The following is a 26728-nucleotide window of genomic DNA, read 5'->3' on the forward strand; positions in this document are numbered from 1 at the left end:
CCAGAGGGCCACTATATTTTCACACTCACAAACCAAGTCACAAAAAAGTGCTGCGACACGTTTAGAGTTTGTAGATCTGCTATTTTTATATATACGAAATGATTATTAATTAATCATTTCAAATGCATGTACTTATAGCCTATTCATGTTAATATTATTATTTATTATGATACTGTAGACTGAAGTAATTAACCCATTCTGAACGGGAACCCATTCTGGTGTTAGCATCATGTTATGCTTTAGCTATTGAAAAATAGCAGATCTACAAGCTCGTAGCGCGCCACCGAGTGGCGCGCTACGAGCTTGTAGGTCTGCTATTTTTGAAAAATCAAAGAACGACTGACATTTTCAGAATCTGATCTCAGGTCAGAATGGGTTCATCAGACCCAGTGTGTGTCCAGTGGAAACCTCGTATGAATCTGATCTCAGGTCAGAATGGGTTAAAGCAGGTAAGTCCAGAAAGTAGTTCTTTGCCACTCGGTAGGCGTTCCCGCTTCACTTCCGGGTATAATGATGATGTCACACGCATACAGTACCCTCTATTCCGATATGAACCTGCAGGCCGTTAAGTGAAGGCGCCAGTTGTTTGACCCATGTACTGTATGGTGTGTGTAGTGCAAGCAGGACATTGCAGGACATATACATTTAATGGCATTATAGACAACATAAGTGAGTGAGCCACATGAGGATTGAAAACATGTGATGACTGAAAAGAGATTATGCCGCGACCACATGGATTCCAGGCTGGAGGCCTGTGATGTGTCTCCTTGGCTGCATCACCCTCTCTGTCCTCCTTGTCTTGTCTCTCTACTTCCCTGTGAACAAAGCAAATACTGATTCCCCCCCCCCCAAATATATCTTATGGAAAAGAAGCAACGATGTTGCCTGTAGGAGGTGGTTCTCAAAGTGGGGCCAGTTTGTGGTAAAATGCATATTAGTTTTGGGGTCCCTGACATTAACCCATTCTGACCGGGCACCCATTTTGGTGTTAGCATCATGTTATGCTTTACCTATTGAAAAATAGCAGATCTACAAGCTCATATCGCGCCACCGAGTGGCGCGATACGAGCTTGTAGGTCTGCTATTTTTGAAAAATTCGAAGAACGACTGACATTTTTAGAATCTGTTCTCAGGTCAGAATGGGTTCATCAGACCAGTGTGTGTCCAGTGGAAACCTCGTATGAATCTGATCTCAGGTCAGAATGGGTTAAAAAGTTTGACAACCACTGGCCTATAATGGAGTTGAGGTCTGTTCATCAATTATAATTCACATATAGTAGAGTCAAGTGCTTAAGATGCCATCATTTTCAAATTAAAGTATATAGGCTTACCATGCAGTAATCAATACATCTCATTCGTCTATTCAGACTACAGAGCCATATATTCATTTTTTCGTTTCATTTTTAGATTTGGCATATGTTTTGATCATGTTATTGGTTTTTATAGCTTGATTAATGGTATAGCACTATAGCACCTGTCTACTTATCAGAATGTGATGACTGAAAAGAGATTATGCCGCGACCACATGGATTCCAGGCTGGAGGCCTGTGGTTAATTAATGGTCTTGTCTTCCCCTTCATAAACCCAAATGTGCCCTATATCTTATCTTCTTCTGCAGGCCCTACGGTACCAAAATGACCTTCCTTGTCATGTCCATGTATGGAGTGTCATTTGATGACTCGAATTCCATACTAAAAGGCTTTCATACCTTTCTTTGTAGTCGTTACGTCCCCATCAAAGAGGTCCAGGTGTTATTTTGTGCAAAAGCTCCTTATTGGCTATTTCCCCTACCCTAAGCCCTAAATGAATTGCATTGAATTGAATGGGATGTATGGGGTGTTGTGCTAATTCGCTTATTTCCATTGAAATAAGTAGTAAAGTGTGCCGCTTGGGTTATTATTTACATTATGAAGAGAGGATATATACAAAAAATATATAATTTTGAGCGATGGAAATAAGCGAATTAGCACAACACCCCATACATCCCGTTCAATTCAATGCAATTCATTTAGGGCTTAGGGTAGGGGAAATAGCCAATGAGGAGCTTTTGCACAAAATAACACCTGGACCTCTTTGATGGGGACGTAACAACTACAAAGAAAGGTAAGAAAGCCTTTTAGTATGGAATTCTCCTTTAATATGAACCAGGGACCACCACCCTGACTAAGAAGAATCAATCAAATCAACCTAGGGAGCACCATTGTGTTGGGAGGGGGGATATGGGCTTGGTGTTCGGGGGAAAAAAGCTTGAAATTAAATAATGACTGATGACAATGATTTAATTTGTTAATTTGAGGTGAATTAAATTATTTAACTGAGATATACTAGTGGTCCAGAGCTAAGAATAGATTGAGCACCACCGATCTATTAGTTTCCCATGGTTGCCCTTATTCTTAACCTTCTATATTGAACTCACGCAACGTGTGACTGAAACTTGTGACTGAATTTATACTGTAGGCACATGTCCTAATAATGGTGACACAAGCAGGTAATCCGGTACACTTTCCCTTGAGATTCTAACTCAATTTGCTGTGGAAGTTTTTGATGTCTGACTTCCCATGCGGTAACTAACTGACAACATTGACGCGTCATCGTGCTGTAGGTCACCAGGTCATTTAGTGCTAGTGTTTCTCAACTAGTGGGCCATAAAGGTGAGGTCAAAGGTAAAAATAAAGAGCTTCACTTTTCTCATTACTAAATGCATGGTCAGGGACCACATGCAATACATTCACGGACCACCAGTTGAAAACCCCTGCTCTAAGTAATGCTACTCATGTACATGAGTATGACAGCTACAGCTGTGTTAGCTTTTAAAACATTTTTTTGAAACTCACTTATTTTCCTTAGCTTTTAGCAAAATATGTTTTATGTACCTTTAATGTATATTTTGTGGCTGTGTCCCTGGGTCTGTCCCTGGCTGTGTCCGAGCACGGAAATAGCGTTATAGCGTTTGTTCACCACCAAGTATCACTGTTGCACAGCCTAACACACAGACAAACACTGGCCAGGGAGGAGGGCTAGTACAGTACAGTACAGTACAGTACAGTACAGTACATATTCACTTCAGATGGGTCTGATTTTTTGTCTATTTAGTATTTTCTTTATTTGCCCATGTCCATGACATTTTAATCTCATCCATTCAAAGAAAATGGATACAGTAAAGCCATCTGTTCTATCACTGTCAAGTTCAACCTTTCACTCAACTTAATGACTCACTCGTTCTCTATTCTCGCTGACTCATACATTCTCATACCTGTATTCCTCTCGCTCATTCATTACTCATGCCCACACCAGCCTCTCTTTCATTACTCATGCCCACACCAGCCTCTCTTCCTTTTATTCTCTCCCTTATTCCCATTCACTCTCTCCCTCTCTCTCCCTTTGTGTTTCAGTATGTGGATCTCAACTCATCCAGAAACCTCCTCATTCTGGGTTTCTCTACGTTCAGTGGCCTTGTCCTACCGACCTGGTTCCACTCCAACCCTGGTATCATTGACACAGGTGACTAACTAACACACGCACGCACGCACACACGCACGCGCGCGCGCACACACACACACACACACACACACACACACACACACACACACACACACACACACACACACACACACACACACACACACACACACACACACACACATAGGCATATTTGGAATTTCAATTCAGTTATATTGTTATGCAAGAATTTAAGTATGCTGACTCTCCAGGTAAAGATATAGAGGATATAGTAATATTTGCTTGGAATCCCCACTGATGATGTCATTGGTAGACAGGTTTCTGAACTGTCCGTAGCCCACCAAGGAGAGTGAGTAGACCGAATCTTGAGCATGACTAAGGATCAGTACAGTATATTGCATGTAGTTCAGTTTCCTCATCAGCAGATGAAGTACAGTGTGCCACAATAATATGATCCCTGCTCTGTGTCTTTACGTGATTCTACTATAGGCCACATTAACATGCAGGTTTTAACAGCTAAGAAATATATAAAAAGTATTTTGTGACTCCTACTGAACTAGAGAAAGTCTCCCGCGCTTGCATTTCCTCCTGTCGATTACTGCTGCTCAACTCTAAATGCTCTGGCATCAAAAAGAATAACAATTATTTCAGAGCGCAGCTGCCAGCTGTTAACTAATAACAGAAGAGCAGAGCAATTAAGTTGGGCTCACGCTACAGGAGTTTTAAAATCATAACCGATTTTGAAATTGTTGTTGCGACACACATTTGTGAATCTTCTCAAATGTTATTCTCTATGATCTCAAACATGCACACACTACACGATTAGAAAATAATGTTTTGTTGCAACGTGACTGTCGATTTGTGTCAAACCCTTTTTTCTTTTTCTTTTTTTTCCTTCGTTAGTTTGCTCTGTATTGTTGTTACTGTTGACTGGTATTGACTGGTATAAGGATGTGTGTTGTGTTGTCTGAAAAAGAAAATCCAGTAAAATACTAATCACAAAAGAAAAACAAATTGCCCCTCACACACTACACAGAATAAGATGTTATTAGCAACGCGCTCCCTCAACGACGGAGCCTGCCCAAGCGGTTGTGTGCTGTCATGTTCTTGCCACATCGACAGGCCTTTCCTCCATTTCAGCCGTCCAACGTTCATTGGCATCCATGAAGTCCAACTCATCCTGAATATTAAACATGTGATATTGTCCGGGCAGCCCAGATGTGTCTCTGAGCAGACCATGCAGGAGGTTAAAGATTGGATCTTTAAACCCTTCAAACTACAGAATATTTTGGGAAGTATATTTTGAAGTCGGTGGGGCGAACGGTTCTCGAGTTACGTGGACAGACACGTACACACACACACACACAGAGACTTGGTGCATTTATAGTTATACTATGTCCATGCAGTCTAAATCAGCCACACACTCAAATGAGAACCTTATCATGACAACTATCTTCCATCTGCTCTCGTTTGATTCCAGAGCTGTACGGAAACGTACATCAAGCTGCTTGCCATGCCTTATAAGTATTGGACTCACTAAAGTGACTTTATCACCACACATAACTTCTGGAATCTAAAAGGACTGCAGATGGAACAACTTGTCATGAGTGTTGTGATGATGTGGCTGATTTCCTGTGTGCATCCATCTGCATCGATTAGCTGGATGCACAACAGATGTGTAATCACACGCAGCTCCTTATCTCCGCCACGCTGAAGGCCGGGGGTGGGCGGGGACAATGTTTCTCCGCCACGCTGAAGGCCGGGGGGTGGGCGGGGACAATGTTTCGCGTGTCTGTCTGTGTGTATGAGTCTGGAGCTCATCTTGCAAACCGCTAGACCAATCCAGTGTCAAACATTTGGTTCAAGTTGTCAGTACTCTCTTAAGGTCGTCCTCAGTCGAGCATTCCCCGTCGTTGCTTCCTGTCATCGCGGTTCTCCAGCTCGTTGGTGCTTTGCGCTCCTGCGTCTTCCTTGAGTACATCCACAATTATGTTAATGACCGGTGCCCGTGTGTTGGTTCCCACAGCACTAATTTGCTGGCTGGCAGCTATTTAGAGTCTTCATACCAAAGACTCTAAAAATGGGACCCAGTGCCTCCCTGCTTGACACTCAGCATTAAGGGTTGGATTGGGGGTGGGAAGTGAGGACGCTGGCGTCGACTGTTTGCCGCTTCACCTCTCAATGTATGAATGAATGAATGAACCGTAAGCGCTTTGAGTAGGCACGTAGTGCATAGAAAAGCGCCATTAAAAAATAAAAATGCAATTCATTGGTGTCATTGGCAGTGTCCTGCTAGTCTCATTCTCCTGGCTGCTATTTTTTGGTTCACCCTCGGCATTCCATCATACAGATTCTTGTTGGTAACAACTCTTGCTGATGTTAACTATACTGCACGCAACATTCTGGTGTAGCATCCATCTACAAACTTCTGCAGGGTTGGCTTCAGGGTCCAACCCTCCTATACTGGCGTATAGGAGAAGAGACTCCACCGTTGCGTTGAAGAAGCTGAGTTTGATTTGATGGGGGAGGTAGGAGTTCCCTACTGGCCACGAGAGTATGGAACTGTTGTTACTGGCCATGCCTTTCAGGGACCTCCATGCAAGTTTTTCATTAATGTTTTTGGAATTTCTTTTAATTTTCCAAAAAGAAATAAAATAAATTAAAAACGTAATTGAATAAACACGGCCCCCTCTCGTATTAGCAGGACAATATCATTAGCCCCTCCTATAATCAGCTATAGTGTAGATTCATGAAATGCCATTGACAATGAATGGAGAATTTACGTCTGATTTGTGTCTGAGCAAATCGGCTGGGTATATCGGTGGCCACCCTTGGCCAATAAGGGACCACCATTCTTGATGATGATGTACAATGATTAGAGCGCAACTCACCGTCACTCACACACGGGTGTGATTCTTTTTACATTCCATACCGATTGGCTAGAATTGGCTTCATGCAGGGAAGTGCCTACGTATATGTTACCAAAAACATAGGCACACAATAAAATATTGAAGTGAACATGCACACATCCAAATGCTCTCACTCTCAGACACACACACACACACACACACACACACACACACACACACACACACACACACACATACACACACACACACACACACACATACACAGAGACACACACACACACACAGTTAGGGCTGCACGATGCATGGAAAACAATTCAAATTGCGCTATTTATGCCAAATATTGCGACATTTCATATTCTATATTTTAAGTGTTGCAACACACACGTGCGCACAAAAACACACCCACACCCCCCCCCCCCCCCCCCCCCACACACACCTGCTTATGCATGTGTGCGTGTTTGTGTGTTTGCATAAGTTCCTGAGTGAATGTACTCACTGTGTACATGGGTGTGTGTGTGCGTGCTTTATACTGTGTACGGGCACTGGGCATGCATATTCTTGTACCGTATATGTGTTTTTAGATTAAGGTTGAGCGTGGAGTCTGTATAAGGTATAAGGGTTAAGCATGTCTGTTGGCGCTAAGGTAATATAAGAGCTTATATACTGTAATGTAGTTACTGTACAGTACGTCAGCCTGCGTACCAGCTCAGGGTCAGATGGGTGGAGTTTGCCACGAGTGTACAAAGGATTGATTGATTGATTGAAATATTTATTAACAGTTTGCAGAATTACAGTACATTTCAAGCACAAACTCAATACAAAGACTGTTAACTGTGAGTGGACGACCCAATTAAGCATTACACTTGCCGCTCGACTACTGACAAATACTAAGAAACGGGACCATATCACACCAATACTAGCAGATCTGCACTGGTTGCCAGTGAGCACCAGATGTGATTTTAAGATTATTTTAATCACGTTCAAAGCCCTAAATGGGCTGGCCCCTGTTTACATCCGTGAGATGCTATCCCTCCCCAACTCCGTGCGCACCCTCAGATCCTCGGATAAGGCCCTCCTGGCTGTCCCTCGTACAAACCTAGTTACCCGGGGTAACCAGGCTTTTTCCGCTCGAGCTCCCAGACTGTGGAACGCACTGCCAGTGCACATTAGGGTAGCCCCATCCGTCCCCCTATTTAAGTCTCGTCTGAAAACACACCTTTATACAGAGTATTTTTTTAACTACTTAATTAGCCAATTTGTACATACATGCTTGCTATTGTTTTGTGTGCCATTATCATTTTGTTACTGTGTGTTTCTTGTTGTTTTTAATCCTGTTCTGTGCAGCACTTGTTTGGAACTATGTTTTAAAAAGCGCTATACAAATAAACTTCATATCATATCATATCATTGTTTACAACAGGGTCCACCATGTTCAATTCATCAAAACATTTAGAGACGTACAAATAGACACTTCTATATAGTTAAAGAACAGAACAGGAATTCATCATAAAGGAAGCAAATAGGGAAAAGAAACATATACAGTGAGGGGAAAACTGGGGGGGGGGGGGGGGCAGTTTCGAATTGCAGCCGTCCGTAGGTGCCCTTTGAGAGCGGTTTTGAAGGAGTCAAGGGATTCACATGTCTTAATGACTGTTGGTAGGGCGTTCCACATTTTGGTGGCATAGGAGCGAAAATAATTTAGTCCCTTGTTTGTGCCAAATCTGGGTTGTACATGGTTTGTTGCACTCCCTCTGGTGTTGTGGGTGTGGACTTCGTTTACATTAAGGAAGTATTTAGACAGGTACATGGGTATCTTGGTGGTGTATCGAATCTTGTGGACCAGACCCATTGCAAGATGCTGCACTCTGTCGTCGACCCTAAGCCATCCCAGCCTGGCAAAGTTGGCAGGGGTGAGGTTGGTTCGGGGGGTGAGGCCAAGTAGGAGCCTGACCAGTTTGTTTTGGGAGGTCTGGAGCCTTGTTTTAAGGGCCTTTGAGGTGCTGTGGTACCAAGAGGTGCATGCATAGTCAAAGAAACCTTGTACGAGGGCTCCTGTTAAGGTCTTCAAAGTGTTTTTGTTGACCAGTGAGGAGATCCTGTAAAGGAATCTTGTTCTTTGATTGACTTTTTTGATTACGTTGGTAATTAAAGATTTTCCCAGGTGTAAGAGAGCCAGGTGCAGATTCTACCGAGTTCAGAGTCGAGGGTCTTTTCAACCTGCAGTTTGTTCCTGTCCGAGACCAGCAGTGCTGAGTCATCTGCGAACAGGAACAAGTTGGAGCTGGAGAATGTTTAGAGTCGTAGACCATAGTAGTATAAATGCACCATTTATTTTACACAATAACCTGCAATAAACAGTGCAGGACATTTTTACAGTAAAAAAGAAACCCCAGACCATTCTCAATCGCAATAGTTGACAGCACCGGCGTGACAACTTACTTGTGGTTTTGATGCATCGTTGACAGTCACAGAGAAGCATGCAGAACAGTGAGGCAGGCAGAAATAAAAAACCCAAGTTGGTTGGTTTACCACTAACCCAACATTGGATGTTTTAATGGTTCCTGTAAAGGGGAAACAAGTAATAAAGACAAGCCATGATGCCACATAAGACACTGACACAACCGGGAATGACCGTCATATGACCGTCATATAAACGCTGTGGGCGGCCTCGCAAATCCGCCGACATCTGAAAAGTATATCCGGACACCAAAACAGACTGGGCACCAAGAATCATTTTGTATATAAAGGTCGTCGTAAACATTAAGGTTTATTTTATTATGCATCCTTAAAGTAGAGTGTGGGAACTTCACCATTGTGAGTGACATGGAATGTGATTATACATAGCATTTGGCTTAACCCATTCTGACCGGGCACCCATTTTGGTGTTAGCATCATGTTATGCTTTAGCTATTGAAAAACAGCAGATCTACAAGCTCATATCGCGCCACCGAGTGGCGCGATACGAGCTTGTAGGTCTGCTATTTTTAGAAAAATCGAAGAACGACTGACATTTTTAGAATCTGATCTCAGGTCAGAATGGGTTTATCAGACCAGTGTGTGTCCAGTGGAAACCTCGTTATGAATCTGATCTCAGGTCAGAATGGGTTAATCAACTCCCTTCGTCGAAGCAAATAACCCACTACTCTCACAAAGAAACAAGCTCGGTTGATAGGTTCAGATGCTGTGGGCGTCAATAAATGTTCCGTGTGAACTTAATGCGCTCCTCCGCTCACTTTGTGTGGACACATTTTGTCAATAACATAATGCGCTGCTCCGCTCACTTTGTGTGGACACATTTTGTCAATAACATAATGCGCTGCTCCGCTCACTTTGTGTGGACACATTTTGTCAATAACATAATGCGCTGCTCCGCTCACTTTGTGTGGACACATTTTGTCAATAACATAATGCGCTCCTCCGCTCACTTTGTGTGGACACATTTTGTCAATAACATAATGCGCTCCTCCGCTCACTTTGTGTGGACACATTTTGTCAATAACATAATGCGCTGCTCCGCTCACTTTGTGTGGACACATTTTGTCAATAACATAATGCGCTGCTCCGCTCACTTTGTGTGGACACATTTTAGGATATGAGTCATAGTCTGAGAGTCACATTCTGAAAGAATATGACATTATATTTTGAAAGAATATGACATCACATTGTTTGGAACGGCTTGCATCAGAACATTCAAACACAATTACATAGTGATTAACTTCTTTCTATTCATTCAAGCCCAACACTGAACACTTCTTGACACTTAATGACTTGCATGCAGTCAGAGACCCATGTGGCTTAAACACTTAATTTTCCAAAGCATACATTTATTCTCAATTGTTTTACGGAGTTCCCCGGTGTCCACTTTTCCGGTTACCGACAGGGAAACAATTAAGGGATACAAGACCTAGCTAGACAAGACAGTAAATGAGTCAAATCTGTTTCTGTGACAATGATATCAACAAAATGTTTCAGTATGTTAGTGGATCCTTGGACTTCTGATTATAACCATATGGGGCGGCAGTGGCTCAGGGGTAGATTGGCTCAGGGGTAGATTGGTTCAGGGGTAGATTGGCTCAGGGGTAGATTGGCTCAGGGGTAGATTGGTTCAGGGGTAGATTGGTTCAGGGGTAGAGCGGCTGGTAGAGCGACCGGTTGGGAACCGTGAGGTTCCCGGTTCGAGCCCAGGCTCCCTCAGAGTTAGTGTCCAAGTGTCCTTGAGCAAGACACTGAACCCCTAATTGCACCCGATGTGCAGGTTGGTGCCTTGCATGGTTTGATTGGTTTCCTCCGCCATCGGTGTATCAATGGGTGTGTAAATGGGTGAATGTAATGCACCAAAAATATATATGTAAAGTGCTTTGGATAAAAGCACTATATAAATGCAGGCCTTTTTTTGCGAATGCAGTGAGCACTTACTATGAGAACTAGCAGATCATGTCTGTCTGTCCGTGTGTGTGTCCGTGTGTCCCCCCTTTGTGCCCATATATGGAGCTGAGTGATTTGTTTGTGATTGATGCAACACACTCCATATTTGGACGTATAGCTGCTTTGGGGACTCCTTATATGGTTATGGCTAAGTTAAAAACTTAACTTAAAAATAACTTAACTTAAAAAAAAAATAACTTAAAAATAAATCTTAAAAAAACCCAAATATGTACGAGCTGCGTTCACTTCCCGCGTACTGGTTATAACAGCTAAAAAACATTTTTGTTTGCTACTGCCTTTCATTGAATTTTTATTTTACTCTTAGGTTTTTGCTTTAGTTATTTTTTCCCCGATATTTCCATTATTTTGGCTTAACTTATTCTTGTCTCTTTTCTCTCCATTTACCGAACAATGTTTTGTCATTATTGCCTTATTGTTTAAATGTTGAAATCTGCCTTGCCTTGCAATCTGATCTCGACAATGGCAGATCTGATTAAATATAACATTTGACGCCATCTTTTCATGCCACGGTGCCACAATTTGGAGAAAAAAAAGGTATAATGTGTGTGTAAATGGAAAAAAGGTATAATTCATGATATTATGCCATATGAGTTGTGATGACAGGTTGGCAGTGTGCATATGATTTATGACGGGGTCCTCTCATTTAGGCGTCACCAGAGTAGCCCGCTGGGGACAGTGACTTCACACACACATCCTCTCTCTCTCTCTCTCTCGCCCTCAGACAGACAGGGGAGCACCACGCTCCTTTCTCCTTCTCTGTTTGTGTATTCATATATTTGATCCTACGGAGCAGTGGTTCCCAAACTTTTTTAGCCCAAAGTCACGTGATGTCACAGGGCGTGACCATACGTACATATATGGAGGTGTGATGTCACGTGGCGTGACCATGGAGGTGTGACTAATGGACAGGAGATGCAGGTTTTCATAGTAAACACAACTTATACGGTCGCAATTAACCCATTCTGACCTGAGATCAGATTCATACGAGGTTTCCACGGGACACACACTGGTCTGATTAACCCATTCTGACCTGAGATCAGATTCTAAAAATGTCAGTCGTTCTTCGAATTTTTCAAAAATAGCAGACCTACAAGCTCGTATCGCGCCACTCGGTGGCGCGATATGAGCTTGTAGATCTGCTTTTTTTCAATAGCTAAAGCATAACATGATGCCAACACCAAAATGGGTGCCCGGTCAGAATGGGTTAAAGACAAAACCCATGCATGCCAAAACTCCAGCGCTCGCCCAGCAGTCTGCTGTCACCCAGGCGGATGCGTGCTCGACTATAGTCACTCATATTTGATAGAAAATGTAATTTATTTGGCGGCAGTAACGTTAGCCTTTTCTTGTTCTTCGTATCCGTATACTTAGTCAAACCGCCGGGATCAATTGTTTATATTTGTTATATATATTTTATGTTTATATTATTTGTTATAATATCAACATCAAGTAGGACTATAAGGGTAAACACGTGAGAAAAATAAAAGCCCAAGAATGTGTAGACAAGAAGACTAGTCCCAGACTATAGTCCCAGTGTGCATTTACTGGAAGGTACAAGTGATGCGATCCTGACCGAGGTCATATGATGTTGTTTATTCCATGACTGTATGTGTTTTTAATCTTCTCTGCGCCTCCGTGGATGTTTGTGGTTGTCTCTCTGTGCGTGCGTGCGTGCGTGCGTAATGGGCTGCAGGTGTGTGTGCTTGGCTGATTGAATGAGTGCATGATGAAGTATGATGTGAAATCAATGAACCCTTCTATAAAGACATCTCACACAGAGTGACAGTTTTGCTGGCAGTCTGGCTTGGGAGTGGAGAGAGGAAAGCCCGGAGGAGCTAGGGAAAACCTGGCCTTTTAAATCCACCTCTGGGAGACTGGAACCAATCGGCTCCCTGGAACAACATACTGTACACATTCAATCATCCACGCCATTCAATACGCCAAGCTCTGCAGCTCATCACACACACACACACACACACACACACACACACACACACACACACACACACACACACACACAACTACAGCCACAGTGGTTACAACACAAACAAACATAAAATGAACACCCTCACACAACCTTTAGGGTCATAACACCTCGTCCCCGAAACATCCACATGTCACAGGAACGAAAAAAACGTCTTTGTCTTATGCTGAATTCCATATCATATGGAAACAAACCTGGCCTTTATCCCTCGTCCATTCTCTCCTGTCTCCATTGAGACACCATCTCTCCTGCCTCTCCCCCATTCGAACATCGATATACACAAAATACGCCAACGAATATCCACAAACGTCTCCAGCTCCAGCTCGCAACGTGTGGTTAATTTAATCCATTACTGCAGTGCACCCGCTGCCATTTTGACAAATGACGGTGTGTTGTGCACGTCCCCGTGGCATCGCACTGCTTCCGGACGTTTAGGAGAGTTGCCGCTGCTAATAGTTAGCTGTGATATACTAGTGGACGTGTCTCTGATCTCCTGCTGAGGTCTCAGTGGCCAAAACCTTATAGTATATATTAACCCATTCTGAACGGGAACCCATTTTGGTGTTAGCATCATGTTATGCTTTAGCTATTGAAAAATAGCAGATCTACAAGCTCATAGCGCGCCACCGAGTGGCGCGCTACGAGCTTGTAGGTCTGCTATTTTTGAAAAATCGAAGAACGACTGACATTTTTAGAATCTGATCTCAGGTCAGAATGGGTTATAATCAGACCAGTGTGTGTCCAGTGGAAACCTCGTATGAATCTGATCTCAGGTCAGAATGGGTTAATAGAGACGTCACCGGATTTCTCCTCCCATCCACTTGCATTAAGTTGCAAAAGCGCATGAGGCAATTTCACTCCTCCTTCCGGGTATAGGAACAGAGTGCATTCTGGGATGGATTGCCCCAATAACATGAACGCGCTGGCCGTTGACTATCATTGCGCGCGTTCACGTATGAAACATTCGTTCACGTGTCATGGGCCCAATAACATGAACGTGCGCAATGATCGTCAACTGGCTCGAACTGCAATGACAAATTCGGCCACTACTGTATGTCCATTTCGCCTCAGGGTTTCCTCCGGGTGCCGTCTCTGTTAATATATACTCCCAACCTGGTTTGCATATGTACTGGCAAAGAAATGGCATTCAATCGTTTTCAAGGGTTTCTCTCCTTAACTGAGGTTCCAAATTGTGGCACCTTGGCATGAAAAGATACAAGGGGTCAAATGTTTTATTTTATTTTTAATTTTCTCTCTCTCTTTTTTTTTAATGATCTGCCATTGTCGAGATCAGATTGCAAATTTCAACATTTCAACAATAAGGCAATGACAAAACATTGTTCGGTTAATGGAGAGAAAAGAGAAAAGAATAAGTTAAGCCAAAATAATGGAAAAATAGGGAAAAAATAACTAAAGCAAAAACATAAGAGTAAAAGAAAAATTCAATGAAACATAAGAGTAAAAGAAAAATTCAATGAAAGGCAGTAGCAAACAAAAAAGTTTTTAGCTGTGATAAAAAAAGTTCTAGGCTAGCATGGGCTACTTGCAGTTTTCTGGAACTGCAGTTTGTTACTTTACAGATATGTGGTGGATAAAAACTGAACGCTGCTTAATCTCCACGCTTAGTTTTGATTGTAGCGATAGAAAGCAGACTCCTCCACATTTGTTCTGCCACCTCATTAGAGGTTTTTAAATCCCTATTGAAGACTCACTTTTTCTCTGTGGCCTTCGACAGTGCCTGATTATGTAAATGTTATACTGTCCATAGCTCTATTTTCTTTTCTTCTTGTCTCTCTGTTCCTCCATATTGTTGCACTTTTGTTATGTACTGTTCTGTCCTTTCTATTTTTATACCTGTACAGCACTTTGTTCGACCATTGTCGTTGTGATATGTGCTATATAAATAAAGTTTGAGTTGAGTTGAGACCTTTCCTAGATTACCTGAGATGTAGGGACGGTTCATGTAGCACATATCAGGGATGTGTATTGCCCCTAAACAAAAATATGTATATGGACCAACAGTAGTGTTTTGAAATGGATTATTTGAGCCAGTGGAGTGCTCTACTTAATTGGTATCAGTATGGATTCTGGCAGCAGCGTAGTTCTGAATCAACTGCAGTCGTCTGATTCAAGCGTTATTCATATTTATGGATTTTCAGTGGTGAGGTGACCACCGAACTACAACATGATGTCACTGAGGTGACCACCGAACTACAACATGACGTCACGAGCCGCGGTGAAGAGCAAACCACCGCCACCGCTCCAGCCCTTCTCTCTGTTTTTACTCACCACCGCTCAGCGTTATTTCAGCTCCGGTGGTCACCTCACCACCGGAGCGGTGGTCAGCTCACCACCGAAAATCCATACTATAAATGAGCCTTCAGTAGTCAAGTACTGAAGGGGAACAGAGTGGCTCCGACTACGTGGCTCTGTGTGGTGGTTAAGGTTAGGTTTCTGGTTTAAAGACTTCAGTGTTTTGTACCATACAATTTTCATGTATAAGTACAGAACAAAGAATGTTTGCTTTCGCCATCTTTGTTGAAGAAGAGTCTGGGCAATTATGTTTTAGTACTAGAATTACTACAAGTTTCTAAATCTTATATTTAGATTTGGTCTGGTTTAATCTAGTCACCTCTGAGGTTACTGGAGGTCAAAAGCTTAAAGTGTGATTACCTTTGAGGGGATTAAGCATGTTTACCTACACCTATAAGCTCTGGTCCATAGCTCTAATGCGTTTCATTAAGAGCTATGTTACTCTCAACTTCCGCCACTCGCATGAATGCAGACCAGCCTCTCCTCTTTAGCGTAAATAAAAATAACGTTTTTGCTACGTTTTTGAACGTTAGAAAGCCTACTGTCCTTAGTGGACGCACTCTGAGCCCCCCCACCACACGTATAAACTGTTCTTTTTGGCCAAAAGGGGATTTTGTTTCCACCGTAAAAGAAATACTTTTAGTTACTCCACTGTCTGTGTGGAGTTTGCATGTTCTCCCCATGTCCCCTATAGGGTAGGTAGCCTCACAAAAACATGCAGTAATCCTGGTCTCTAAACTACAAGCATTTAACCTATAACATTGGAGATATACATATAAGAATTATAATGTGCTACTGTCTGATCCTAGGAGTCAGTTAGTCTGATCCTGGCCAAATGAAAAAATCTGCGAGTGACCAGAAGTTATTATGAAGGCAGGATAGCTTCATAGAGCCAGAGTTAATGTCAACGTAGATTACGAAATATAATATTTTGACATTTTTTTATTAATAAACAAACGTTTGCATATGTTTCGATGCAGCCATTTACCACACATTGACCGTTGGCTATATTCTCATGTCAAATTGACGACGAGATTGATGGATGCCGACGTTGCGTTGAATTGACCGAATTGCCCACGTTCTGGTCATACACAAGTTTGATAAATGAGGGTCATTATGCTGTCAATATTCTCTGTGCACCATGACGTACAACAGTGTTGTTAGATACAAGCATTTAACCATTGTCATGTGTGTATGATAAAAAACATGCTAAAATATGTTTTCCAGCTTGAGAGATTAGCAGGGTTACAACGGCTTGCATTGCACTCTGCGCACCAGCAGCCAATGTGGAATCCAAGGGTCGTAACACAAGTATTGTTTTTCATCAATTATTTTACAGAATGTAATGGAAGGGGACAGCATTAGAGGGGCCCATTCCCCTGTTCTACTGTGTGTGTGTGTGTGTGTGTGTGTGTGTGTGTGTGTGTGTGTGTGTGTGTGTGTGTGTGTGTGTGTGTGTGTGTGTGTGTGTGTGTGTGTGTGTGTGTGTGTGTGTGTGTGTGTGTGTGTGTGTGTGTGTGTGTGTGTGTGTGTGTGTGTGTGTGTGTGTGTGTGTGTGTGTGTGTGTGTGTGTGTGTGTGTGTGTGTGTGCGCGAGTGCTTCCAGTCGATGCAGATGGATTAACAATACAAATATACATGAATAAACAGAACGAGGAGAATGAGTAAAATGCAGCATTAAGAAAAAAACCTTTTTATTTCATGATGCATTATACACTGTAATAATGCATTATAGTGTGATTATTTTGTTATTGTACTGTAAGTGGTCAGTGGGTGCTTTATAGGACCACTTTTCAAGTGGTTGAAGTGGAGCATGAAATGCTCTCAAGTTATTGTTAAACATCCGCATTTACAAGGAGCCTCTGGCGACTTTTCTAGTCATGCATTGTCATTGTGACGGCAGGTCGCATTTACTATGAAAACATGCATCTCCCGTCCGTCCGTCCGTCAGTTACTTAGTCACCCCACGCCTCCATATATGGTCACGCCTTGTGACATCACACCTCCCTTATGGTCACGCCTAATGACATCACGCTTCCATATATGGTCACGCCTCGTGACCTCGTGACATGTCACGCCACCATATATGGCCATCTCCATATATGAAGGTCACAACACTGACCTCATCTAACTCACGATTACCATACACGGAGAAGACTGGATCATCACCTAGATCTGCATATATGGAGCCAAACCCTTAGATATCTCGGTACACTCTAGACACGCTCCATACTGTATGGCCAGTACAGACTTCATTCCATATGCTGATCTGACCCCTAGCCAGTGCTCGCACAGTAGTCTGCCGTCACCCAGTCAGATGTGTGCACGCGACCTCTCCTTTAGGGAAACACTGGAGAGAAGAGAAGGTGAGTCAATGGCAGGTCCACAGAGGAGAGAACAAAGCACAGTAGCGGCGTGACGTTTAACTGTCTTAACTCTAAAACACTGATGGCCTAAGTCTGGCTGTCTAACTTTACCAACCATAGACTGGAGAAGAACTGGCACCGAGCAGCAGGCAGGCATATATATATATGGCTCTTGTAGAACTCTGAAGCTGATTGCTGACGTCGCCGAACAGGAGTGGAGAGTGGAGCTGGGAAACACCTGTGCCGAGGTGTGCTGTGAAGTGCTCTGCGTCTGTAAGGGTTGAGAATGTTCCGCCGTCACAAGAGCGGAAGTGCTGACCAGGTGTAACTCCTAGCTTCGGGAGGAGTATAGTCTTGACTAAAGGCTTGCCGAGTAGATGAGATTTCGGGTTTAAAGATGGACAAGTTAAAAGATAATCTTAGTTTTAAGGCTTATAGGTTTATATTCTTATACGGACTTGACTGTAGTTTATAATCCGACAGAGAATGATTCTGGCACCGATGCCTTATAAAAGGAGGAGGTGACGTAACGACTAGGTAGTTGTGATGTCAACCCTGACAGCGTCCCTCTGGTGGCGCTGCCGGACACAGAACACTCACAGCACAGAGATGTGGAGTCGATAGGGAGCGAGACGTAACGGCACCGAGAACTTGAACTGTCTGGTCATTCCAGGTCTTCTGGCTGGGCTACTTACCTGAACAAATCCTCTTGGCTATAGTAGCCTCCCCACTGCACCCGCCAACGCTATCCTGTGTCACTGTGTGTAATCTGCTGTAATCAGCATGGCCGGGACAAAGCCGTTTTGACGGCGGATCTCTTCTACACGAACACGCTCACATGCGCACACACGCACGTGTACAATGCACCCACAGCAAGGAGGGGAAGAGACAGCTGGAGTTCTATGAGAGCATAAGTGGATGTTTTCTGTTCAGACCAGGAGACATTGGCTGCGTGTGTGTGCAAGGGTATAGAGTTTCATGCAAGGGCACACTTACAGGAGAGCTAAAAAGATTTGACGGCAAGCCTACTTTCCTTAGTAGCAAGCCTACTTTCCTTAGTAGCAAGAGTAGCAAGCCTACTTTCCTTAGTAGCAAGCCTACTTTCCTTAGTAGCAAGCCTACTTTCCTTAGTGGACGCACTCTGAGCCCCCCACCACATTTTAAAAATGCCCTATTTGGCCAGAAAGGGATTTATTTTCTCGGGAAGGAACATCTTGTCTATGAGATTTTTCTCTTGGCAATATTGGTAGCGGTTGCAGTGGAGTAACTAAAAGTTTATTTTTTATTTTTATATAATTTTTATTCCACGATTTTTGTAACCCATTTTTCACCCCTGTGTCAATTATCTAATGTGATGCACCAACCTGGGGAGAGCAACGGACTTGAACTCATGCTTCCTTCATGCCTGAGTGTCCAAGTTGCTCCTTTACACCTGACAGGGGGGAGTTTCCCTGGTTGGACGTAGCACGTGGAAGGAACACGTTATTCCAACCAGTTCCTTTCCCCTCCATCAGGCGCCCCAGCTGGCCAGGGGGTGGCAGTTTAGAGACCAGGATTACTGCATGTTTTTTGTGAGGGTACCTACCCTAGGGGACACGGGGAGAACATGCAAACTCCACACAGAAAGGCCCTTTTGCCAAACCCGCCTCGTGTATGGGCAAAACGGTTTTATGGTAAACCACACCAATGAGTTGCATTGGTGTGGTTTACCTTAAAAAACGGTTTGTCCCAACCCGACCCACCACTTTTCAACCTACCTTACCTTCATATAATTGGTCCTCACTAATGTTCATGATAAAAATATTTTTTTTACTGCAGTACTTGGTCTATGTCTCATAGCAGGAGAGGAGGGCTGTCGGCAGTTCAGTTGCAATGCAACAATGGAATTGCCATCTTTTTCACAATAATACAAATCTAATATATATAAATGTTAGATTTGATTATTATTTTATCATGAACATTACGAGGACCCACATTACAATTTACAATTTACATGTGGGAACCCCTGTCCTAGGCTATAGTGGTTCCCAAACTCTTTAGCACGTGACCCAAAAGATACATTTGATGTCTCCCCGTGACCCAAACTCAAGAAAATAGCCGATCTACAAGCTCACATTGCGACACTTTTCACGTTGCATTGTGAGCTTGAAGATCGGACGGCTATTTTCACAGAGTGTGTGCCTCTAGGACATTTAAGTGGGATTGGCTCAGGAGTGAACGGCATAATCCCCATAACAGCACACCACACAGTCCCCATAACAGCACATCACACAGTCCCCATAACAGCACACCACACAGTCCCCATAACAGCACACCACACAGTCCCCATAACAGCACATCACACAGTCCCCATAACAGCACATCACACAGTCCCCATAACAGCACATCACATAGTCCCCATAACAGCACATCACACAGTCCCCATAACAGCACATCACACAGTCCCCATAACAGCACATCACACAGTCCCCATAACAGCACATCACACAGTCCCCATAACAGCACATCACACAGTCCCCATAACAGCACATCACATAATCCCCATAACAGCACATCACACAGTCCCCATAACAGCACATCACACAGTCCCCATAACAGCACATCACACAGTCCCCATAACAGCACATCACACAGTCCCCATAACAGCACATCACACAGTCCCCATAACAGCACATCACACAGTCCCCATAACAGCACATCACACAGTCCCCATAACAGCACATCACACAGTCCCCATAACAGCACATCACACAGTCCCCATAACAGCACATCACATAGTCCCCATAACAGCACATCACACAGTCCCCATAACAGCAGCGTCTGTTGTGATTGGAGCCTCTCCAGGGTTGTTAATTTAACATTAAGGACGGGAACCTCTTTTAGGATTTGTTTATACCCTTCAGGACGGGAACCCCTTTTAGGATTTGTTTATACCCTTCAGGACGGGAACCCCTTTTGGGGCTCTTGTTGCTACAGTATGTACTGTAATGTTTTCTCAAGTGATCTAAAGCGACCACTGCGTGAACACACGTGTCAGATATACTAACTTCCCATAACAGTCCCGTGAGTCAAGGGGAAGAAGGGGGGGGGGGGGGGATACTTTAAAGAGGTTCAGTGAGCATTTCTGCATTCCTGCAAATCATGCATTTTTGCATGATTTAGAGATAATGGTGACCTGGACAGGATTAGCATGATCCCAGATGTGGACAGTGTGTGGAATTATTATGTTAATTATATTAACTACTATTTATTATTACACTGTTTTCTTAACTGTTGCAAACAAACAAACACTCACCACTACAAATAATTCTAATGAAAGTCAGAAACAACCCGTGGTGTTCTCAGAAGTCTCTCTCTACTATACTTCATCAGTCTAACATTGCCTGGGCTGAAGCCAGATAATTAAATTCCTTCCCTTCTCCCCGGGCTAGATTTCAACATCTCCGTAATAAATTGCAGTATTTGCATTAGGAAATCGAGAGCTGAATTTGATTGGTTCATTGATTAATGACAATCAACTGAAATAACCCCTTTTATATTCTGGAAAATCGAGGCCTTCTAGTGGTTATCCTGGTGCCTCAGATTCTGGTTTTACTATTAAATGCATTTTCGTAGCAGAAGTTTTTAAATCCCTTAAAGACCCATAAATGCCCTCCATCCCTGATCTTTATATTATTAAAACGTCCTGCTGAATTGCTATCGCTGCTCTATTATTGTTGGGAAGGACCCAGTGAACTACTGTATAATTACTGGTTGGATAGGTTGTGTTCGCCATTGTGCGTTGATTCGGATGCAGACGACCATGGTGGAGAGTGAGGACCATTTATTCTCCCCCATTCAGGCCTGACTTCGAAATTTAAAAAATAATCTTCTAAATCATGACCATTTTCCTGAAAGATTTGAGGCACATTTGAACAATTTTTCAAAAATAGCAGACCTACAAGCTCGTATAGCGCGCCACTCTGTATGAGCTTGTAGATCTGCTATTTTTCAATAGCTAAATTATAACATAATGTATGTAACACCAAAAGGGGTTCCGACTCAAAATGGGTGCTACTGAACATCAGGGTTGTGTGTGGTTTCTGTACTAAGCAGAATATAAATATGTACGTACGTAGGGATGTCTTTTTTCGCTTCCGATCCCGATACCTCAATAACTGTGTTAGCCGATAGCGATACTGAATACAGATACCAGTGTCGTGATCTCGTGTTGTGTTTATAGCTATCCAGCTATATATCTCGTGTTGTGTTTGTAGCAGACTCCTCACTCAAATGTGCACTTGCAGTTTGGGCAACTCCAAAGCAAACTCCATATGCCTCAACATTTTATTTACCTGCCATAGTACTGTCAACCCCCTTACCCCTGTGTCGGATCGCTGGTTAGACTGGCATATTCACTGATACCGATATGACAAATTATAGGGCCGATCCGATACTTTTCCCGATCTCTAAAAAGTGGGTGGCATTCTTTGTCATACAAGATTATCCTGTACTTTGTTGTCATACAAGTTCCCAACATTTGCAGTTTCAAAAAAATAGTAAAAGAAAGAAACATAATAGAGTAATATAATGGAAAAGTTAAAAAGGTGCCCCAAGTAAAGGTTCTATTTGAGTTGCTTTATTTTATTTATATGATTTGTTTGTTTTGTTTTGTTTCATGTTTTACTTTGTTCTGTTTTCTGTGTCTTTAAGTGGTTGTCGTGAAGTTTGTCTTTGTACTATATGTTGTTGTTGTCGTTTTAACTTTTGTTTATTTGAATATGTGTCTGTAAACCCTAAATAAAAACAAAGAAATCATCCATGTTTTCTGTCCCTCTCTGCTTTCAGGAGTTGCAGAGCTGGATCAAGTTATCGTGGTTCTGTTCACCACACACATGTTCATTGGAGGCTTTTTTGGCTTTGTGCTGGACAACACCATACCAGGTATGACATCAGCCCCACCATAAACACTTCACTGATTTTATATACACACAAACGCAAATGTAAATTGGTGTTTATGACCTACTGTAGCAGTAATCATGTTGCACACAGCACCTTCACGCACTTCAAAGAATTGCGTGTTCTTCTTTTCTTTTCTATTCTTTTATTTTTATTTGTTTTTTACAACATGGGCCTTTGTTTTGGATCATTTGTGTATAACAGCCCTTTGAATTGTTGCCACAAGTAATACTTCTTTGTAATAAACAAAATACACAAGTTAACACAACACTAATACAACATAAAGAGCCGTCTCTGCTCTGATTGTTGCAACACTTCTGCTGTTGGACACGCAGCGCAGCACGCTCCGTTTCAAATAATCATCCCATCCATTGTAATCAAGACTACTGGAATACTTTCAGACACATAATATGTGCCTGTAATTATAAAACCACCAAAGTGGTAAAAGAGGCACTCAAAAAGCGGCAACACAAAATAAAAGGTGCTCGGATGCAATTTCTCATTTTATTGAGAACATTTATGCATTTCGGCAATCAGAGTCAGGGATACTCAAATAGATTTACCTGTGGGCCACATTACAAAAATGGCAAGGGGCCAGGGGCCAGTAGATAAAATTATACGACATTAATGATACTTGATAACTTCTCTCTTTCAATTGCTTTATTTTCGCAAAATGTATCAAAGTACAATGTGCATGCACACAATATGTAATGCGTTACATTTTCTTGCATAAACACAAAGAGCTGTTTCCATAACTGCACAAATTATTGCACATAACATGAGTAGCTGTTATAATAACATAATAACATAACATAACATGAGTAGCTCTTTGCCTGCCTGCCTGCCTGCCTGTCTGTCTGTCCATGAGTAGTTATTTGTCTGTCTGTCAATGAGTAGCTGTCTTACTGTCTGCCTGTCTGAGTAGCTGTCTGCCTGCCTGCCTAATTGTCCATGAGTAGCTGTCTGTCTGCCTGTCTATGAGTAGCTGTCTGCCAGCCTGCCTAATTGTCCATGAGTAGCTGTCTGTCTGTCTATGAGTAGCTGTCTGCCTTCCTGCCTGTCCAATTGTCCATGAGTAGCTGTCTGTCTGTCTATGAGTAGCTGTCTGCCTGCCTGCCTGTCCAATTGTCCATGAGTAGCTGTCTGTCTGTCTATGAGTAGCTGTCTGCCTGCCTGCCTGCCTGTCCAATTGTCCATGAGTAGCTGTCTGTCTGTCTATGAGTAGCTGTCTGCCTTCCTGCCTGTCCAATTGTCCATGAGTAGCTGTCTGTCTGTCTATGAGTTAGCTGTCTGACTTCCTGCCTGTCCAATTGTCCATGAGTAGCTGTCTGTCTGCCTGTCTATGAGTAGCTGTCTGCCTGTCCAATTCTCCATGAGTAGCTGTCTGTCTGCCTGTCTATGAGTAGCTGTCTGCCTGCCTGCCTGTCCAATTCTCCATGAGTAGCTGTCTGTCTGCCTGTCTATGAGTAGCTGTCTGCCTGCCTGTCCAATTCTCCATGAGTAGCTGTCTGTCTGCCTGTCTATGAGTAGCTGTCTGCCTGCCTGCCAGCCAGCAAGTTGGTTAACAGAAAATAAATTGTTATGGCTGAGTAAAATAAAATACAATAAACACAATTTGCCTGAAAATAGATTACCCAGCTATGACCTTTTTCATGAAAAACAATGAGTAGTGATATGGCTGACTGAGTAAAATAAAACAATCTACCTGAAAATAGATAGCTATAAGTGAAGAACTATTAATGGCAGCTGGGTTTCATCATTCAAATAAAATAGAATTCTGTCCGTTTAGCTATAAAATTATGTCAGGGAATAGGGATACACAGTATATGTCTTTCATTTGCATTGCATCTCCCCCCCCCAAACCTAGCTGATTACATAATAATGTAATTAAAGATAACTTCATTCAGAATTATTTATTTTTATTTCATTTTCCAGATTTATTTTTGGGCAGTTTTTGGGTAGTTTCTCCCCAGTGCCTCCCCAGTGGCTGCAGTTTCTCCCCAGTGCCTCCCCAGTGTCTGCCCAGTGCCTCCCCAGTTTCTCCCCAGTGCCTCCCCAGTGTCTGCCCAGTGCCTCCCCAGTTTCTCCCCAGTGCCTCCCCAGTTTCTCCCCAGTGTCTCCCCAGTGTCCCCCCCCCCCCCCCCCCCCGAGTGCCTCCCCAGTGTCCCCCTGAGTGCCTCTCCAGTGTCTCCCCAGTGCCTCCCCAGAGCCTTCCCAGTGCCTCCCCAGTGCCTCCCCAGAGCCTTCCCAGTGCCTCCCCAGTGTGCCCCTGAGTGCCTCTCCAGTGTCTCCCCAGTGCCTCTCCAGTGTGCCCCTGAGTGTCTCCCCAGAGCCTCCCCAGAGCCTCCCCAGTGTCCCCCTGAGTGCCTCTCCAGTGTCTCCCCAGTGCCTCTCCAGTGTCTCCCCAGTGCCTCTCCAGTGTGCCCCTGAGTGCCTCCCCAGTGTGCCCCTGAGTGCCTCTCCAGTGTCTCCCCAGTGCCTCTCCAGTGTCTCCCCAGTGCCTCTCCAGTGTGCCCCTGAGTGTCTCCCCAGTGTCTCCCCAGAGCCTCCCCAGTGCCTCCCCAGTGCCTTCGCCCCCGCTCCCAGAACCATGCCAAAGCTTTTTCCTGCAGGAAACACTGCCTCAAGTCAAGCGCGGGCCGACCCGTAATCCAGCGGTTCTAACCGCGGCCCAGGCGGATGGGTTATAGATTTATCGCTGGGTGTGAGTAGTAGAAATGTTGGAAAAATGTCTTTCATTTGCATTGCATCTCCCCCCCCCAAACCTAGCTGATTACATAATAATGTAATTAAAGATAACTTCATTCAGAATTATTTATTTTTATTTCATTTTCCAGATTTATTTTTGGGCAGTTTTTGGGCAGTTTCTCCCCAGTGCCTCCCCAGTGGCTGCAGTTTCTCCCCAGTGCCTCTCCAGTGTCTCCCCAGTGCCTCCCCAGAGCCTTCCCAGTGCCTCCCCAGTGCCTCCCCAGAGCCTTCCCAGTGCCTCCCCAGTGTGCCCCTGAGTGCCTCTCCAGTGTCTCCCCAGTGCCTCTCCAGTGTGCCCCTGAGTGTCTCCCCAGAGCCTCCCCAGAGCCTCCCCAGTGTCCCCCTGAGTGCCTCTCCAGTGTCTCCCCAGTGCCTCTCCAGTGTCTCCCCAGTGCCTCTCCAGTGTGCCCCTGAGTGCCTCCCCAGTGTGCCCCTGAGTGTCTCCCCAGTGTCTCCCCAGAGCCTCCCCAGAGCCTCCCCAGTGCCTCCCCAGTGCCTTCGCCCCCGCTCCCAGCACCATGCCAAAGCTTTTTCCTGCAGGAAACACTGCCTCAAGTCAAGCGCGGGCCGACCCGTAATCCAGCGGTTCTAACCGCGGCCCAGGCGGATGGGTTATAGATTTATCGCTGGGTGTGAGTAGTAGAAATGTTGGAAAAATGGTCCACAACACTCTCTCTATCTCTCTCTCTCTCTCTCACTGGAAAGCAATTGAATGGACTTGCTTGCGTATCCGTATATATATCGCTGCTGTCGGGAGGAAACCTCATAACTCCATTTTTGAGGTTTTAGATTTTTTTTGCCATGAATCAGTGCTATTGAACAACCTTTACATCTGTGTGTTGTTTCGAAAATATTGAAACAATGGAAAGTAGTAAAAAGTGCTTTGGACAAAACCTCTAAAGCAACTAACGCCACCACCTCTCCCCCTCTCATGGAAGTAATTGACAATATATAGAGTTACAACACCAACTTTGATGAGGTTGTATTGCTTTGTTTTAAAATAAAGAAAGTATAATGGTTTTCTTAATTTCCTGAGAAATGAACATTTTGGAATTATGAGGTTTCTTTCCCGACAGGAGAAAGATGTATATCGTTTGCTTTTTTTTAGGAACCGAAAAAGAGAGAGGCATAAAGAGTTGGCGGAAGAAGGTGGAGGAGGAGGGCAAAGGTCACTCTGTGGACCTGTCCTGCTACGACATCCCGCTGTGCAATGGCCTCCTGCGGCGGTTCAAATGCTGCCAGTATCTGCCCTTCCTGCCGTCCTACAAGGCCCCCGAGCAGAGGTTACCCGCGTAGCGAGTACTATAGCGACTGCCTGGAATGACCCACTAGCTGTCTGTGGATATGCCAACATAGAAAGGCCTATTCATAGTCTGGATTTTCGGTGGTGAGGTGACCACTGGAGCTGAAATAACGTTGAGCGGTGGTGAGTAAAAACAGAGAGAAGGGCTGGAGCGGTGGCGGTGGTTTGCTCTTCACCGCGGCTCGTGACGTCATGTTGTAGTTCGGTGGTCACCTCACCACCGGAAATCCAGACTATGTATGAGCCTTAACAGTATGATCTGTAGCATCTCGATTCACAACCTGGAGTAGAAGTGAAGTGGC

General features: G+C 43.8%; 1 protein-coding gene across 1 annotated transcript in view; it reads left to right on the forward strand.

Annotated features, from left to right (window-relative positions):
* Nucleotides 1-26419, forward strand: part of LOC308314600 (solute carrier family 23 member 1) — a gene marked incomplete at both ends in the record, with an annotated part of 58990 nt that extends 32571 nt beyond the window's left edge. The window contains 3 exons of the mRNA XM_080762230.1: nt 3393-3501; nt 22265-22360; nt 26232-26419. Coding sequence (XP_080618356.1) covers nt 3393-3501; nt 22265-22360; nt 26232-26419 — 393 coding nt within the window. The remainder of the gene's footprint in view (nt 1-3392; nt 3502-22264; nt 22361-26231) is intronic.
* Nucleotides 26420-26728: the final 309 nt, after the last annotated feature.

The sequence above is a fragment of the Protomyctophum bolini genome (assembly GCF_963924005.1).
Source record: "Protomyctophum bolini genome assembly, chromosome: 4".
Taxonomy (NCBI): Eukaryota; Metazoa; Chordata; class Actinopteri; order Myctophiformes; family Myctophidae; genus Protomyctophum; species Protomyctophum bolini.